The sequence below is a fragment of the Cyprinodon tularosa genome, unplaced genomic scaffold (genome assembly GCF_016077235.1).
Source record: "Cyprinodon tularosa strain WSP-4 unplaced genomic scaffold, ASM1607723v1 ctg142, whole genome shotgun sequence".
In the NCBI taxonomy this organism is placed as follows: domain Eukaryota; kingdom Metazoa; phylum Chordata; class Actinopteri; order Cyprinodontiformes; family Cyprinodontidae; genus Cyprinodon; species Cyprinodon tularosa.
The window spans coordinates 1,849,356-1,868,385 of record NW_024038243.1 but is presented as its reverse complement, the minus strand read 5'-3'; the positions used below and the strand labels follow the sequence as shown (position 1 = coordinate 1,868,385).

The 19,030-nt window shown below is 38.4% G+C and overlaps 1 protein-coding gene across 2 annotated transcripts; it reads left to right on the top strand.

The window, feature by feature from the left end:
* The first annotated feature begins 3,373 nt into the window (after nucleotides 1-3,373).
* Nucleotides 3,374-16,723, top strand: g3bp2 (GTPase activating protein (SH3 domain) binding protein 2). Of its 2 annotated transcripts, none has more exons than XM_038278614.1 (13): nucleotides 3,374-3,553; nucleotides 6,183-6,301; nucleotides 6,379-6,460; nucleotides 6,859-7,032; nucleotides 7,186-7,276; nucleotides 7,367-7,472; nucleotides 10,993-11,173; nucleotides 11,385-11,486; nucleotides 12,747-12,849; nucleotides 12,944-13,003; nucleotides 13,098-13,226; nucleotides 13,340-13,458; nucleotides 13,732-16,723. In XM_038278614.1, the coding sequence occupies exons 2-13, from the start codon at nucleotides 6,207-6,209 to the stop codon at nucleotides 14,008-14,010; spliced, it is 1,521 nt and encodes a 506-aa protein (XP_038134542.1). In that variant the 5' UTR covers nucleotides 3,374-3,553; nucleotides 6,183-6,206; the 3' UTR covers nucleotides 14,011-16,723. The 2 variants fall into 2 exon arrangements, with proteins under 2 accessions (XP_038134542.1, XP_038134541.1); XM_038278613.1 differs by having other exon boundaries at nucleotides 13,340-13,467.
* The last annotated feature ends 2,307 nt before the right edge of the window (nucleotides 16,724-19,030 follow it).

The following is a 19,030-nucleotide window of genomic DNA, read 5'->3' as shown; positions in this document are numbered from 1 at the left end:
CGGCCCATACTGCACAGCCAGGTGTCAGGTATTGGGGCCAAAAAATGGCATCACTAGTAACAATACTAGTATTTAGGATTAATATGATATGAAGAGGAAAGTATGAATACACACTATGGAATTAATTAACACAATATATTGCTTTATTTGCCAAAATAAATTCCAAAAAAGTGTTGACAGATCCTCAGAAACAGCTGTGAATGTTTTCTTACTTATTGGTGATAAACTATTTTTAACAACAACAAATTCCCAGTATCGGGAAAATACAATAGGCAGTGATGTCTGCTAATGGACAAATAATTTATTCCAGCTTCCTCTCAATAAAACCTCTTCAAACAATATTATGCCACTGATTGATTTTAATCATATATAATTATATGTGTTATATTTTGTGAACTTTCATTGGTTGACCAGTAGATGACAGTAAATACAGTCAAACTATAGACCAATAAAGTGAATATTATGTAACTATGCCATCATTACTAACATGTGTAAAAGAATCATGCATTTTTTTGTTTTTGTTTTTTTTTTTCTTTGGTAAACCCTAAAAATGTGATGCATAAGATCTGAAGCTCTCTTGCTAAAGACACCAAGGAGTCTGAAGGGAGAGTCCGTAGCTTTGAACTCTGATCTAAGTTATCAGTCTCATAAAAGGAAAAAAATGTTAAAATCCTTTATTTTGATAAGACAGATGAATGCATTTATGTGTTCACTGGTGTCAGAAAAGAAATCAAGAAGATTCAGCATATCTGAAAAGCTGCTGCCAGAGTCCCAGCCAGGAAGATCGTACATGTCACATGTTAAATCTCTGGCTCCCTGTTTGTAAGGAGGAATTTTAAAAGTTTTAGTTTATAAAATAATGAGCTAAGGCCATAATATGGGGTCTCTTGTCGATATAATGCTCTTAAGTTCCTCCGGTCATCAGAGCTCTGGTACACACAGGAAAAATCGAAATCTAGATATGTCATTTTTTCTTAAAATAAGTGCATTTGTTCTTGGATTGAGGAGGTAAAAAAGAAATTTTGCCCATGGAACAACACAATTTACACTTAAAATGGGAAAACACAATTATATTGTCTTATTTCAGGTGCATATTATCTAATTATCTTATTTTAAGAGTAAAAATACTCACTCCATTGGCAAATTATCTAATTTACCTACTCAAATTAAGGGTAAATACACTTAATTTAAGACATTTTTATTTCTATATCGTTGTTCCAGTGCTGTGTTCACAAAACCAGAACTAACTCACGTGAGATAGTGTTTTCAGATAAAGCATAAAACCTTTAACCAATATTTATATATGATTAAACTGTCTTTGTGACATGCCTTGAAGTGGCGCGTGTGGTTAATTGGCGCTAAATAAATAAACTGAATTTAATTTTATTTCTTTGTTCTGGAACAGAGCAGCTCAAAAAAAAACAGTGGGGGCAAAAAATCTTCCTTCCGTTGTTGAAATACATAAACCTATTTTTTACTGTAACTTTTGATTCAAGCATCTTAATAACCAATTTGTTAAGGATTCCTTTTAAGCATGTAAATGTCTTTTTTTTTTGTTGTTGCTTTTATTCATTATTATAGATGTCATATAAAGCTATTTGGATTGAATTGTGAGTTATTAGTATTATGAAAGTAAAGTTGACTTGCCAAAGAGGAAAACATATGCATATAACATTCATTTACTGTTTTATTTCATCTACATTCTCATGTTTCTCTTATTTTCTAAGTTTTTCTGTATTGGATGCCCTTTTGTCTGACTTTAATAAAGACTGTGTGCTAAATTCATAAAGCTTTAAAATACTTCATGCACTAGATGTTGATCTGTGGTTTCTCCAAACAGGTTAGACAGATTAGTCATCCTTCTCAGTATTTATGTTTCTTAATATGCTCTGTCTGTTATTATAACCTGATTCTTGTTTTCCCTGTCTGTCTGCTTGGTTTCTTTTTTCCTGATAAACCATAAGGTTGCTGTAGGGTTGTTGTTTTTGAATATTCAGCCTAACTGCATTTTTCTAAAGTCAAACACTTATCGGTTTTGAGTTGTTTTCACCTCTCTTCCTCTGTTTCTGGACAGCTTCAGCTTCGACTCTGTGTGATCAGTTTTCTTCACATGATCGCCTGACTTTTTTTTTTTTTTTAGCTCACCAGAACATTTCCATTAGATTATTGGGTTAAGGTCATGGCTTTCATTGGACCATTTCAGAGAATTTCCTTTGAACTCAGACCTTCTTTGGTTAAAACAGGGATACTTATGTGTTCTTACTATTGTTGAAATCTGATCTAGTAATTGAAAAAATTATATTAGCGCTTTTGTATTGCATTATATTTGTATAATCATATGTGGGAGGGTTAAGAGGTATTCAGGCAAATAAAAAGGCATTTTTCTGATGTTCTTTTTGAATAACAGAAAATACATACAATGATGAGACGGGCTCCATTGGTCAGGAAAACAGCAACACTTAATTTGTTTGTTGTTTTTTTGGTTTATTTTCTACTTTATTTTTCAAGTTTTCCCGAAATAAGTCACGGCTGTAAGAGAGTAAGTATCAAGTTTATCCTTACTATCTCAAAGCTCACTTAAACAATGTATAGAGTACTTGTACAATATAATTTAATTTAATTCACTTTATTTCTATAGCATCAATTCACAACACATGTCATCTCAAGGCAATTTACAGTTCACCAGATCATACAGTCAAACTGATTCAAAGTTTTCTATCTCAGGAAAACCAGTTGATTGCATCAACTCATTGTCTCGAATGCAATCCCTTACACTAAGCATGCTTGTAGTGACAGTGGGGAGGAAAAACTCCCTTTTAACAGGAAGAAATCTCCAGCACAACCAGGCTCAGTGTGAGCGGCCATCTGCCGAGGCCGACTGGGGTTCAAGGAGACAGAAGCAGAGATACAAAAAGCAGCTGTAAAAGGCGGCTTGGTCCAGGAAACACACAGCCAGGCAGACGAGCTCCAAGCCTGGAGCGAAGCAGAAATTGGGGTCCCTGTGTCCTCCAGAAGCCTATAGCAGCATAAATACAGAATCGAAAATATACTAATGTAACAACAAAAACATATTTTTTTATGTGTATAAAAAGTAACATTTCCCTTTATCACCGTTGCTTTTGAACTCTCGGGTCCTGTGTGACTCTTGGAAACTGTTGATCTGCTTTTTACAACAGGGCCCATTTTTATGTTCAACCAACAACAGAATCTGCAGCAGGAGGTGAGATGAAGCTTTCCTGCAGAAAGTTTGAAATGGGCGTGGCTAATCCTCCGCCGTCACAAATTATATCACCTAGTGTAAGCAGCCCATTGGCCGAATAATTGCACGGGGTTCCCTTGACGAGGCAGCAGGGGTGAAAAAATAAACTGAACGTATCACTTTAAAAATCTGCAATCTGTGGTTCAGCAGAGACCACACTGGTGTTCGAAGGGCAGTGTGGGAAATATCGACTATTTCGCCTGGGATACGTCGTGTTTCACAGCAGTTTCGAGCCTGTTACTTGTACTTATTTATTACACCTTATTCTGTCTGCATAGATAGGTCCCTCAAAAGGTAAGTTAGCTCTCCTCCGAGACGAGCCGGCGAGTTAGCCGTGTTAACTAGCTTAATGTTAGCTGCATTGTCTAGCCCAAATCACAACTGGTCGATTATTAACAGTTATTGTGTCAAATGTGAATGTCATTGTGTTGCCATCCGTATTAAAAGCATTATTATTTATTAAAATAGGCATTTTGAGTTTTGTGGGACTTTGTCTATTTCCCTTCCTTTGTTGTATGCTAGCAAGATAGCGTACATGTTGTTCCATTGTGGCTTTTCCTTTAAAAACTCGTATTTGACGCCAGTTGTTGGCGATATTCTGTATTTCTGTAGTGTTTGTCGGGATAAAACACTTCTTCCTACTTAACAAAAAAAACACAGCAGTGGAGGAAATGCAACGACGCCACAAGTTGGCCAGCGTTAGCTTGTCAAGTAGCAGCATCAGAGCTGCTGTTGTAGCAGTGAAAAGGCCGACTTATTAGCACTTAAAGTCCCGTTTTATACGGTCTAGATAATGTAGGGTTGCTGCTTAGTGGTGGCACCCTGTACCTGTAAACCTTCCACCTGGGGATACTCGTGTGAAACGTAAATCCGTCACATCATGCAGCCTGTGAACATGCTACAAATGTGCCAGATTGTGTTTTAAGCTAATGCATGAAAGGCCGCGGGCACCAGGCCAATTATTTGTATACATAAATTCTACTCGGGGATGCGAAACTACTCCAAAAGCGATGTTTATGCAGAGTATTAGGCTGTTTCATCCATTTCCGAACTTGAAAGACAACGAAGGTCGCTTCCCCTTCTCCTCTGTAGCCGGTTTCCTCTCTTTGTCTTCTAGCAATCTGATGTCGCAGTTCAGTGATGGTTAGCGTGTTAGCCGTTTAATGGGGGAAAAAACACGTTTACGGGACCCATCAATTTGGATGATTTCTGACTGATGTTCACCGATGTTTTCGTTATAGTTAAAATCGTAAACTTCCAGTCCAGGTAATGCAGCTTTAATTATGAAGCCAAGACTATCATATATAAGGTTCTCGGAAGTTGTGGCTCGATTGTTATCTAAACTCTACATAGACTTGTTCTTAAGATTCTTACTACGTAGCTTTTGAAATTTACCAGAATTAGATCTTTGGAGATGACAGCCTTTCTTTGAAAGCCATCAGTTTTGTAGAACAAGTAATTCAAACATGTTCTAAGTTACGGTGAGTGGAGAATGGACATTATTATTATTATTAGTCCATTCTCAGATTTCGGGGCCTCTTATTAATAGCCACTGTGGCAATTCTCTGGATTGAGTCACAAAAAAAAGGGGAGGAAATAACATGTTTTGTTAAAGGGAAATGTCTTGAATACCTGATCTTGTACTTCCATTACTAGCTGAGAATGTGCCCCTGTTAGTTGTGGCAGAGCAGACTGTTCATAATGTAAGCAGAAACATCATACTGAACTGCTTGTGGTTAATAAATATATATGTAGGCGCACATGCATGCACTATTTCAGTTTACATCAGATCTTGGAATAGTTTATATGAAATTTAGAAATAAGGAGCAAAAGCTCTTTAAAGGGGGTTATCTGTACACATCCAGCATGGCTGGCCCTGCTGTGCAAATGCTTCCTCCTCACCTGAATATTAAATAAGCTTAAATAATTATATGCCATTAATAGGGGATGTAAATAATAGTTGTTTTGTATCGATTCATTGATCCAACAGCCGACAATCCGATCCATTTGCTCCTGGACGTAATTCTGACTCCCGTGCTGCGGTGGCGCTTAACCTATTTTGCCCTCCTACCTCGCTTCCTTTAGCTACTGCCCTCTTTCCGCTTGCACACAAGCAATTGCGTAAACACAGAGGCATTATTTTTCAGTGAATGAAGTTTTCATAGGCATAGTTGGAGTACAACTTTTCTACTTCTGTTATTTGCCGTTTCTCAAATAAAATGGATGACGATATTGCAGCTTTCATTGATTTATTTAAAATTTGAAACATTGTCTAGCCTGTAAAGTAAAAAAAAAAAAAAAAATCGTATTGTGGTGTTTTCTTAAGTATTGAAAATAATCTAATCATGGGTCAGGAAATTGATACTGAATCGAATTGGCATGATGGGTGTGATTTACACCCCTATCCATGAAACAGAATTTAATGGCCATCGGTAACTTGGGTTTTCCAAATTGCTCAGTTCATTAACCAGCTTCCCATTGGAGCGTCACCATTTCCAAATTTCATTGTTGGTTTGTTCTGTACATCAAAAATTTAAGTGTTGGTTTAAAGCTGGCAACTGGTTACTTCTGATTTTTCTAAGATTGTATGTTCCACCTTAGTAGGGCTGCATCATATTAGAAAAACTCCATATCTCTACATTCATTATTTTGATAACTATATGTTGAAATTTGCTTGGATTTTCCTAAATTTTCTTGTAATGTTGTTGCTACCGTTCTTCCAACTTGATCACTAAATGCTACTCATCATGGATATCAGGGATAGGGCTTTATCTAGACTGACAGAAGTTTACATCAAGAATTAAATGCATGACGCATGAAAAATATTTTGGCACACATGATATTTCAAGATCAAAACAGCAAATGTATGACTGTTGGTTGCACCATTATTATTGTTTAAGCCACTGTCTATCTTCTGTTTCAGCACTTAATATTGTTTACCAAAGAAATGGTGATGGAGAAGCCAAGTCCCCTGCTTGTAGGGCGGGAGTTCGTGAGGCAGTATTACACACTCTTGAACAAGGCACCCGATTATCTGCACAGGTAATTGTTTGACACTTTCCTAGCCTCTTTAAGTGTTGGAAAGACTTTTGACAGTTTTTTTTTTTTCTTGTCATTAGGTTTTATGGGAGGAATTCTTCTTATGTTCATGGAGGAATCGACCCAAGTGGGAAGCTGGCAGAAGCTGTGTATGGACAAGCGGTAGGTCCCACAGTTCATTGGTGATTTATCCTGAAAGTACACTGTTTATCCTTAATTCTTACTTTTTTTTTACTAACATTTTCCCAAAAAGTCATGACTATTAGATGAACCAGTGTTGATGGAATGCTCTGAGTCAAAAGCATAAAGCTTTCAAGTCTAATTGAATTTTTTGCTGATATACAAAGTTCATCTTTAGCTGTATCAAGATCTTTAATTGAAGAAAAAAATTTTTTTAATCTTAAACATTAATTTGAGGTTGGATTAAGCTACCCTTTAAAGCTTTTGGGAGAGATTTTTATAAGATGGCTGATTTGGATAAGTTTACCTAATCTGACCACATTTTTTCTATCAACTTTTTTCCATCTACTTATTTTCGTCTGCGTTTTCTTATCTTTTAGGAAATCCACAAGAAAGTCATGTCATTGCAGTTCAGCGAGTGCCACACAAAAATCAGGCACGTTGACGCTCATGCCACACTGAGTGATGGAGTTGTGGTTCAGGTCCTGGGAGAGCTGTCTAACAATGGCCAACCAATGAGGAAATTCATGCAAACATTCGTGCTTGCTCCAGAAGTGAGTACCTCCATCACACTCCACATTTACATGGTCAAGAAAGAGTTTTATTAAGCAATTATTTCCATGAGTTATGTCAGAATTTGCCTAGTTGTTGTCCTGGTCGAACTTTGACATGAACCTATGAGGGAAAATGTTTTTATTTGTTGCCAGGGTTCAGTGGCAAACAAGTTCTACGTCCACAACGACATCTTCTGTTATGAGGATGAAGTGTTTGGAGACTCCGAGGCTGAGCTTGAGGAAGGTACGTTGATCTTTAAAACTTATTTTTGAACTGAAAAGCAACTTTCACCTTAGCAATTTCTTTAAAATTAATTTCCTTCAACCTTTCTAGAGTCTGAGGAAGAGGTTGAGGAGGAGCCTGAGGAGAGGCAGCCATCCCCCGAACCGCTTCAGGAAAGCCCTAACAGCACATCCTACTATGAAACCCACCCTGTCGCGTAAGGAATTCTTAATCTTAAATCTAAAGTTGCTTAAGGAAACATTATTTATTCAGTTGGCCCCAAAAGTGCAATATAAACAAAACCAGTAACGGGTATGGAAATTAACTGCTAATATCAACTAGAGCAGCAGATTAGCGGACCAGGGTCCGGATCCTGACACAACTGCTGGCTAATCCAGACCCAACCTGATTTTAAACATTTATAAATTACTGCACGACGTCAGTGTCTAACTTCACTTGCGCCGTATCTCCTGTTTGTGCGGTAAAGCCCTCCAAAGCGTCCGGCTACAGGCTACACATGATACAGATTAGCCAATGAGCTGCTGTCAGTCTGGGTTGCTGCTGCTGCTACTTTTAGACACAGCAAGCAAACCTGTGGAAAGCCAGGTGATGGGAAAGAAGAAGATGATGAGAAAAAGAGAGCAGAAAAAGTGTGGACTGCTGGAAGAACTGTGGTGAACTGGTGAAAGAAAAGTGAAATGGTGCTCAAAGAGACCCTGCACATTTTGAGTATGTTTGGCTCAACCTGCTGCTGTGAAGCAGGATTCTCCACCATGAACAGAATCAAAAATAAGGGTCCAGGATCGAAATGAGCTCCTTGATATGTGCTTAAGAATGGCTTTGTCTCCATTCAGACCCAGGTTTAAAGCCTTGCAGGGCAGCATAAAGCCACTGCTCTCATTAAGCATTAAAAAAAGAAGGGGGGGGGGGGGGGGGGGAAATGTTGAATTCAGGTGAGAGAAAAACTGAGTCAGGAAATTGTCTATATACCAAACTAAAACCTTATTCTCTGCTTCAAAAAACATTTAGATTTTAAAATGGAAAAGCATTCTATTAATAATTTTTATTTAAACATTCAATGTATAACATGGATGCATAAATACCTACGTTTTATTTAAGCGTTAAATTCTGTTTAAAGTAACGGATTACGACTAATAATGTCCCCGAACCTTTACTGGTTGTTTTTCTTTATTCGGACCACGCTGATTGTTAATTGGTTACCCCTGTCCTGGAGCGTAAAGAGACTTTCCTATCTGGCTAACACAGACCAGCTCTGTTGAATTCCCCTGTTCTGTGCCAATTATTTTTTTCATTTTAGAATTTATCATATCATTTAGAACCAGTTCAAGGTATAAAAAAAAAAAAAACAGTCAACTTATTGTCCCGTTATACAGAATCTAAATGTAATCAACTTTATTATATTATATATCAATGTGATTTTTTTTTTTTTTTTTTATCTGTTATAAAATAGTGAAATGTAATTGATCACACACATTCCTCTTCATTTAAGATGACTTAAAGAAGCCTTACATTGGGACGTCTTCCAGTAGAGTCTGCCAATCGTTCATTACAATCAAAGCAGAACCCAAATTAAGACAGAAGTGGAAATTTAATGTAATCAAAATAAGAATAATCAGCCAGATGCATGCCTCGCTCCGCCTAGCTCCTAGCTGGGCGGAGCGAGACATGCATCTGGCTGTTGTCAGGTTAGTAGGCCCTAGCTGTCTGAATGATGGCGCGCACTGATACGAACAGAGAGAAAATAGGACCAATTGATAACGACGTGTGACTTTTTCCACTACAATGTTTGTGGGATGCAAAAATATCACTCTTTTGAACACAATGTTTTGGGAAGAGAAACGTTTTATTTCGCTGGGTCTAGCAAACCTGCCAGACTACTTTCGGCTTGACCAAAACTGTACGAGAACTCTGCTCACAGGACGCTGCCAGGGGTAAGTCAGTGTGATTGCATGACACTGGTGATGGGGATGCCATACAGATTCATGTCAAAAATCCCGAACTATCCCTTTAATGCATGCAGCAGGCATGCCTGGAGATTGTGTCTATTTTGTGTATTCCTACCTCCTCCATTGGCTATCCATTGCTAATGTTGCATTTTTTTCAACTAAATGTCTTCTTGTTTTTGTTTGAGACGTGTAATAGTTTTCGTTTTTAATTTTGTAAATGTCGCAAAAAATTTATTAAAAGCTGAAAGAATCAGGCCACTCAGCAAGACCTACCAGGGATCAGTTAGTCTGTCAAATAATCAGCATCAGTCTTAAAAACTTACATCAGTCCATCTCTACTTTTCGAGGTAGCCTTATTGTTCTTGGTGTTTCAAGAGCATATACAAAAAAAGCAACGGTAGCTTGAATAAAGAATTGTTACAGCCAAAGCATAGTAATTCAGGCTATGAGGTTGGTCTGGATATAGCAGCGTGGTAGTGACTGGTTTTTGCTGTCAGATAGGAACAGGAAGCTGAGGCTGAAATGCGTTCAATCCCACAACAATTGAATCAGAACATGTTTTTTGTTTTGTTTTAGGTGGATGAGTCATAGTGTCAGAGGCTATTGTCTGTTTGGCTAAAACAGCCTGACTTTGTGCATACATCCTATATTATATCATTGGTGGAATGTGTTTCTTAATGACTAGAGTGTACCTGTCTTCTCATGATGAGGTCAACTGCAACATTTCACACAGATCCAATACTTTCAAGATGGAGTTGAATGTGACCGGTTCTCTGTGCTCCTACGGTCACCAGCTCTTAATCACTTTTCGTTTGATGAGCCGAGAGCATGATGGATGTGCAGTTACCATGATGCCATCATGCTGATATGGGTTCAGATGCCTAATAAGTAGTGATGGGTTAATGAGGATTCTTGATGCGTTTCGAAACGTTGCCAAACTGTATTGATCCTGAGTTGATTCTGTCCCTCAGAATACTGACACCTGCTGGACCTTTAAAGAAACTACAGACAGCTGATTCGACAGACTAAACTGAATTGATTTGATGACCAATTACAATGATATAATATAAGTTATTGTATGTTATATTGTATTATTTCATATCTTCGTTTAAATTGAAAATATCTTTGATATTTTTAGATGCAGCCAATAAATAATGTAAACGTATATCATAACGTGAAAATATAGAGGAAAATATGATTAAGGATTTTTTTTGGATTAGGATTTTAAATTATATTTTTGGTAAGTATGGTAAATGGTAAAAATATTAAACTAGAGTAACTTTAATTCAGATAAGCTGAGTGATAACAGAGGAAAAGAATGACAAAACGAGAAAATTAAAATAAAAAAGCTGAAACGTTCCTGTTCCTTTTAGTTTCTACAAAAGTATTGATCATTTTAATGATAAACAACAAAAGATGAGACTTTTTTTGGTTAGCACATGCATCATGTTGACATTCGTTTTTAAACCCAGTTTAGTGAGTCAGTCAGCTAGAAACAACTCTGTGTTGGTCACATTACTCTAGAAAAGACACGCGCATCGATAGTGTCTTGCTCTGCACGCACCGCCGCATCTGTGTTACTGGACCAATCACTCCTAATAAGGTACCCAGTGAGTGTATTTGATCATGTTTCCACATGGAATTTAAAGGACACACCTCCCTATGGTGGCTGAGCGGGAACTCTGCCTTATTTCTTAACAGCCTTATTCGTTTTTGTTTTTTTGTTTTTTATCTGTGTATTTATACATCTACCTGAATTTTGCTTTTTAGGAATGGTGTAGAGGAGCCTATGGAGGAACCAGCCCCAGAACCGGAACCAGAACCTGAGCAGGAGCCAAAGGCTGAGGAGGTTAAACCTGAGGTGGAGGAAAAGGTTTTGGAAGAGCTGGAGGAGAAGGCGCCGTCTCCGACGCCTGTAGAGTCTCCACCAAACACCCAGGAGCCTGCCAAGGTAGGACGAGTACGCTCTCCTCATCTGTCTGTTTAATCGGTAGATTCACAGCCAATCAGATTTTATTAAATATTTTTTATTCCCTGTAATGTTGTCCCACCAATGATTAAAATGGAGTGAATCTGTTGTGATGATATCTGTGCTGGAAGGTCCACCAGTTTTATCCTGGAGCGTAGTTGGTTTTAACAATGCATCATTGCATTCATTCCAGCCTTTCTCCTGGGCTTTGGTGACCAGTAAAAACCTGCCTCCTTCTGGCACAGTCACCTCCTCTGGACTCTCTCCTCATGTTGTTAAAGCTCCAAGCTCACAGGTAAACTTCTGTTGTGTTTAGATTGTTAAGCTGGATGTGTTGTTTCTGTTAAACTGTTTAAATGGGCCTCAGTAGAGGAGTACGGTGCAGTGTTCAACTCAGAACCTATGAAGCACTTCTGCATTTATCATTTCAGACTGATCTAAAATGTTTATAACTCCTGGACAGTGTTTCTATAAATTCAATTTAATGTTTAATGCGATAAAAAAAATAAAATAAATAAATAATAATAATAATAATAATGGTTTGCGTCTTACAAATATAATATTTGACAAATGTAGAGGTGCACCCCGAGGAAAATGCTCCATATGCCAGGGGGACGAGGGAACTGATCCTCGTGCCTTGGAAAGCAGCAGTGAAGTTAGATTTAGGTTGGATATTGACGCTATGTGGATTCTGGGCTTTCATGTTTCACTCTGGGGTGATTCTAAAAGTTTGGTTACAGATGCTGCGTGGCCTGAACATATGAACAGCACTGACACGTCTTAACTTAAAACTAGTTTACAAATGACCGACTTAATGCTATGTATTTATTAAAACTGCTCGGGGCAAAGGAGGAAAGTTGTATGTATTGTTGGTGATCAGCAGGCATGGTTCTCTTGCACTGACTCTCTGACTCAAAATTCTGAATTTCCGGGGCTTTTCTAAAGGGCTAATGAGACCTGTCCTGACCTGTGAACATGTCGCTGTGGACCAGGATGTTTAGTGTGCATTGCTCTTGTAGCGGTGAAACACAACAAAACTTTAATGTTTTCACCTCATACCTTTGCAATGTCACATGAGCCTTATAATATCTCTCACCCCATCTCCAGAAATATGATCTCCAATTTATGCAGATTATATATACACTTACTCTGATAACTTCTTTAGACATGTGTTCAATATCGTGCTGATGATCACATCTGTGATGGTGCAACCTCATTATGCAACCACTACATTGAGGTTTTATTATCCTCAGCTCTATATGGATTAAATTTATTGAGATTAATTTTTGTTTTATAGGCTTGTTGTTGTTTTTTTATGCTTCAGGAGTATAATGTTTTGACAGAATAAACCTGGAAATGATGCCATGAAAGACACAAGCCTCTTCAAACAATCCCTCTTACGTTAATCACACAGTTTAGGGAGATAAAAATCAAACCAGCATGTTGTAGAGCTCAGAGTTGTTGGGATGACATGCTGTGAATTCAAGATGATAATTAAATGAATGATGAAAGATGTTGCGCGTGTGTTGGTTCTAATTGAATGTTGTTTATTTAGCCACGAGTTGAAGCAAAGCAGGAGACGCAGGCGGCACCTCTGCGCCCCAGAGACCAGCGCACCCGTGATAGACCGACCTTCACCCAGCGAGGTCCCCGATCCGGTAATGACTCACCTCTGACTTCATAGTGTTTTCCTCTTCTCTTGGGATGGTGTTCTTCTTTTTCTCACTACCTGCACATCTCTGTCACGATCAGAAGGGGTTCCGTCTTCAGAGTCACAAACGGGGAAACCACACATAAGTTTTGTCAACAAAGGTACATAAATCCAGGGCTTGTCTTTGTATCGAAAAAAATTGTTTTTGGGGGGGAGGATGTTGCCAGCTCATGAGTCATCCGTTGTAACCTGCAGGAGGAAGAGACGCTGAATCTGGTGACATGGACAGCAGACGGATCGTGCGGTACCCTGACAGCCACCAGCTTTTTGTTGGCAACCTCCCACATGACATCGATGAGGCCGAGCTCAAGGAGTTCTTTATGAGTAGGGTCATTTTTTATTAAAAATATTAATACATTTATGATCCCGTCAGTCATCCTTGGGTGTCTGTAATGGTTACCTCTCAAGTAAAACTTACCCGTCGTTTCTCCTTGCAGCTTATGGCAACGTGGTGGAGTTGAGAATTAACACCAAGGGTGTCGGTGGAAAGTTGCCCAATTTTGGATTTGTGGTCTTCGACGACTCTGATCCCGTGCAGAGAATCCTGGGGGCCAAGGTAGAAGGGGCATGTATCAACATTTCATTACCCACTTTCATTTGGTGGTGGTGTGGTGACTCATTTAAGTAGCTGAAATAAGTTTTCCCCTCATATCATCGTCTGTTTTGTATTTTATTGTTCAGTGTTTGAAAGGCCGTCTTCCATGATGCCTAATGCTTGCATTATCTGTTCAACATTTACCCAGTTTATTAGATTTATTCATTTTTCTCCTCAAATGCTAACTGCTGACAGACCAGTTCTCATGTAATGTCTGTGCTCCTTTTCCTGCAGCCCATCATGTTCCGAGGCGAGGTTCGTCTGAACGTGGAGGAGAAGAAGACCAGAGCTGTGCGCGAGAGAGAGACCCGAGGCGGGGATGACCGCCGAGACATGAGGCGCAGCGACCGGGGCCCTGGTGGTTCGCGAGGCATCGTCGGCCCTGGGATGATGCGTGAACGCGACGGGAGGGGACCGCCACCTCGAGGCGGAATGGCCCCCAAACCCGGCATGGGTCCAGGAAGAGGCTCCGGCGGGCAGGGGGAGAGCCGCTTCACCCCACAGCGCCGCTAAGAAGAGCACCACCTGTAGTGTGGAAGTAGTATTGTGTTCTTGATCTTCAGCCGTTCTCATTAATGAAAAGAAATCATCATGTATAAAGTATATATTTGGTGGTGTATTTTTTTTTTTTTTTTTTTTTTTTTTTCCCGGCTTTTTTTTTTCTCCCCCCCCCCCCCCTCTCCATCTTGCTTTGGAATGTGACACAGCCTGTCAACCATTTCTGTGAAATAGACAAAACAAGCAAACAACAAAAATGTTCACTTATTAGTTGTGAGCTGAGCATCCTTTTTTTTTTTTTTTTTTTTTTTTTTTGGGTATCTCAAGAGTTCAAACCTGAATTTGTCAATTTGTGATTGAAGGCAACCTAAGCAGCACTAGTCTGCCACATTTAGGAGGGACTGATGAGACTTTAATCTACAGCAGAACAGCCCAACAGTTTCAGAGAGATTATAAGCCTTGACATAACTGAGGTATTAATTCATAAAATTCCTCAATTGCACATTTTATATTGTAGATTTCTGCCCGTCATTGAGGGAAAGGTGATATGCAGGATTTGGTTTGCCTTTCACCTTTCCCCTATTTTGAGAAAGAGACCACTGCTACAAAATTGCATAATGCACTCATCAATATGCACTAACGGGTTCCTTTGTGTCGTTCCATTGACGTCCTCGCTGGGACCGCAGCTGAAGAGGCCTGTGTTAAAGCTGTTTCACAGCCTGGCTGCTGTGACCAATGTACTATTGTATCTTTGACCCAAAACTACCCTGCAGTCACAGCTGGATGGACAAACAAGTCTTTTTTTTTTTTGTCATTTGTAAATAAAGGTTAACTCCTGGACATGACCTTTTACCAAACAAGTTGGGGACGGAGGATCAGCAGATCGATGATGGTGGCTCGCTGTTTATATTTTGATTCCAGCTTTTTTTTTTTTCTCCTGCCTGCTTGACTGCGAAACTGGGATGAACGAAACCATTTCTCCCTCTTCCCTCCCTTCCTGTCATGAATGTGGAGAAACTGAATAAATGTAAAGCAAACAAAATCAGTTGATTATATGCTTTGCTTTTCTATGTATAATTATTTTCTCTCAACTTGGTTTAAGGATAAAATAGCATGATGGTGCCTTTCGAGTTCACCTCTTCAAGTCTTACTGAAGTGCAAAGCGGTTCGGGGTTTACAGAGCTGCTGCTTTTTGAACTATAATCTGCAGATAGCAGACAGAAATCTAACAGTATTCATAAGATTTATGTTATTCAGGTCCAGACTTTACTCTTTCCGTACTGTTTGACTACCTAAGATGATCTGCTGTGAGCTTTGTACATTTTTATTTGCTGTGATTCTCTTGGGTTTTATTTTTTTTAATAGATAACAGGTGCCTGCCGTTTGTTTAAATGGGTAATAAATGCATCCAAGGAACTTTCAGTCCGAAACAAAAGGTACATAAACGGTTATTAAAATGTCTAATCCTTGGTTTACCAGATCGTTGCTCCACAGGGGCTTGAATTACTGTCGGACTTCTTATTCCACCTGGTGGCAGAACTTCAGATGATCCTTGGACTCTAAAGTTTGTTTCCCAACGGTTTTGTATCTGCAGCGTTCGGTCGAGTAAATATTTGAAAATTTTTCTATTAATGCATTTGTATTTTAACATGCTGATCGCTCACTGTTCATTTTAGTGTTTTTTTTTCTGCTTCTGGCCAAATTAGTTCTGATGCCCTTTGAATGGATTTTTATTTTCTGTTTATCATTCAGTAGGGAGGGAAGTGGGGAAGAAACATTTAATTACTCCTTGATTTATTTTGTCTTGCACTGAAATGGAAAGTTAAGTCGTTATGTAGCTTTCTTATTTTCCTCTCCTTGATAAATATACTTTGGTCTTCCTTGTGTGGTGTTGTTGCACTAAATCCAAGGTTCCTGGGACAATCTGTCACTGAACAAAGGACTTTCAAAAAAAAAAAAAAAAGATCCAGCAATGAAGAAAAATCTGTAAATCTGAACTGTTTGCTCTGACTCATTGTTTTGAAGTGGATTCCCATTTTTTGGCTGCTTATCATACTCTTCACAGCTGGTCAATGAGGAATAAAGGGTGAGGATCAATTCAGAGTAACGGAAAATTTGTTAAAGCATAGAAATGACCAGACTTGTTTGGTTTCCAATAGGGAATCCATGAATTGGCCCGATTTTAACCAAACCATTCCAGTCCTTGTTGGCTTCAGCAGTTGTGAGCAGCATGCTGCCATCAAAATTTTACCCTTTAACTTTATTCTAGTGCAAAATATTGCAGGTGGAGAAATCCTTCATTTCTAGTTAAGATTTCTTTTCCGCTTTTGCAGTTCTGAATGTGTCGGATTTAAATACAATAAACTACTGATAACAGCTTTGCTCACATTTTCATGTTTACAGCTGATTTAGAGGTTGTTTTGAATTTGAAACTTTTGACTGTGATGCAGTCAGATGGGCAGGTTGTATGTTTAAAATGACCCCCTTTCCCTCCTGTGACCAAACATGGTAATATAGCTCTGCTCTCTTTGAACCGCCTGTGTGAAGATGCAGAACATTTTCAGATTTCATATCTTCTTTGCCTTTCTAATAGATTTTTTTCACATTACAGCCACAAACGTCAATACATTTTATTGAGACTTAATGTGGTAGACAAACGGTGCATCATTGTAAAGGAAAATGATACCTGTTTTTCTTTTAACTATTAAAAAGTGAAAAATGAAGAGCATTTTTATTCTGGATCCCTGACTCATTTCTTTGTATAACGACCTATCACTGCCCTGACAGCTGAAGGTGTTTTGATGTCTTTTGCCGCTTCTAACAGGTTTTCCTCCCAGGATGGCCCTGTGTATGCAACATTCATCCTCCATTGATTCTGCAGACCCAAAGCAGCCCTCAGCATGACGCTGCTACCACCTTTCCTTGCAGGAAGAGGCTTTACTGGGTGATCTTTCTGGTTTGTGTTTAATATAACACGTTGCAATGTGTGGTTGTAAGGATATGTAATGTAAGTGTTCTTAGAGGGTGGTGCTTTTACTCCATAGGTAATCAGTTAAAAGGATTCCTATGCAGTTTACTAAATGTTACAGGAGTTTATTTAAAAATGTTCCAGTTCAACATCCTGAAAAGACAAAATAATGTATTTATAGGTTTTATTCTGGTAAATGGATTGTTAATATTTAAAAGATGTAGAAAAGCTGCGGATTAAATTTTAAATTAAAAAACAATCCACTGGACTTGATTTCCAAGTTTGAAAACGTGTCGCTTCCCATCCAGAAAGGTTTTTCAATTCAAAAGGTCAGGAGTAGCGTTGAGTTTGAGGTTTTATACAGATGCCCATCAGGGCCTTGATTTTGTTTTAAAAATGACCCCCGTTCCAAATGGATGAACCCCTTCGTCTGTTCCAATTAGCATGCTTTCAAAACAAAAACAAGGCCTTGTTGGGCTTGGTACAATGTAACCTTAGAGGCATTAATGTTGATACTGGCACTGACATTTTTTACTTTATACACCTAATATAATTGTTATCTAGGCTTGTTAACTTTTTATTAGCTTTTTACCTTTTTTCTTGACTTAACTTTCTCTTTTTTTCCAACTTAATTTACAGTAGGTAATATATTACCCAAGGGCTCATAATTGGTCAAATGCATAAATAAGATGTACAACCATGTAGCAGCATCTGAATGGCTGGATATAGATCTTGTTCCTTTAGATCTCACTGAGGGAAGTGGGGCTACATTTGTAAGGGGTATGCAAGTGATCAAAAACGCTCTCTTGCCCTATAGAGGGTTAAAGTTGAATGATTAAGTATTAAACTACAAATATCTGTAACTATATACAACAGCTCTATCTTTAAACAAACTACCCAAACATATGCCTATTCTATGTTACACTTGTCTTCCACAGTACTTCATCCAGTCACTTCTTAAAGCCTGCGCTTCCTGCTTTGCACACTACCTATCAGAATCACTGTATGAGATCTAACCACCAACAGTTTTTACCTCACTTCTACCATGAAAGGTGTCAGGTAGTTTTCATCCGTTTTAGATTAGAAAATCTATGATCTACAGATGCAACAGGATGGATGGATGATAATTAGTGAAGGTATTGGGGGAAAAAACAGACTCAATAATCTAAAGGAGTTAGTAAGTACATCAATAACTGTAATACTACTTCAACTGAAGTAAAACTAAATATTTAAATGTGATTTTTTTTATATATATATGATCTCTCTTCAAAGATTTCCTTTAGTTAATGACTTTTATGGTGATCAAGTGTATATTATTTTGTCTCACAGACACTTGGCTACAGCATGTGACTAATGCTAGCACCATAGAATTAACTCCTTTTAAACATTAAAATCTTAAAATTTCTCTAAACTTCCTTGCGAGGAAGACTATAAAAAAGTCTTTCATCGATTAATGACTAGTCCAAAGCCAATTTATACTTACAATGGTTATGATTCATAAGAAATAACAGTACCTGACAATTTTTTATTAAGTATAGGGGACGATTCTCCAGAATCTTTGAGAAGAACCGCCGTGCCCACTTAAAAAATATGCACATGCACAACCCTGTACCTGCTCCCGTGAGGGAACGCCAATTAAGCATGTGCAAGAGCCCATTTCTCCTCGTATTAAAAGCAGAATTGTGAAATTAATTTCTTCAAATAGCATACCTGAAACCGTAGCTCACCACACATATATGCCTGAAATCACGCATGCGTAGAAACATATCACCAGAATGATTGACATTTAAGAGAACCCCCTATTTTGATGATCCACCCGGAAAAATTACATCCTCCTCTATACCTTTGACAGTTTAGTTTAATTTAACTGAGTTCTCCTCCTGTTCCCATTTCCATCTCCTTGCTATCACAGAAAAACACAGCAGAGGGCAGCTATTTAAATTATTCCCCCTCATAAACTGATGGTTTTGTTGACAGGGTTGCTTCCTCACAGAAATTTTGTATTTTATTCATAGGGGCTGGCTCCCTATTTCATTTTGTAGCTATGCGATAAAAAAAAAAAATGAT

What these genes read in the sequence shown, in the direction of transcription:
- g3bp2 (XM_038278613.1), top strand. Translation starts at nt 6,207, where the DNA reads ATGGTGATGGAGAAGCCAAGTCCCCTGCTTGTAGGGCGGGAGTTCGTG. An exon ending in GCACCCGATTATCTGCACAG is followed by an intron (nt 6,302 to 6,378) that starts GTAATTGTTTGA and finishes TCTTGTCATTAG; the next exon opens with GTTTTATGGGAGGAATTCTT. An exon ending in CGAGGCTGAGCTTGAGGAAG is followed by an intron (nt 7,277 to 7,366) that starts GTACGTTGATCT and finishes CAACCTTTCTAG; the next exon opens with AGTCTGAGGAAGAGGTTGAG.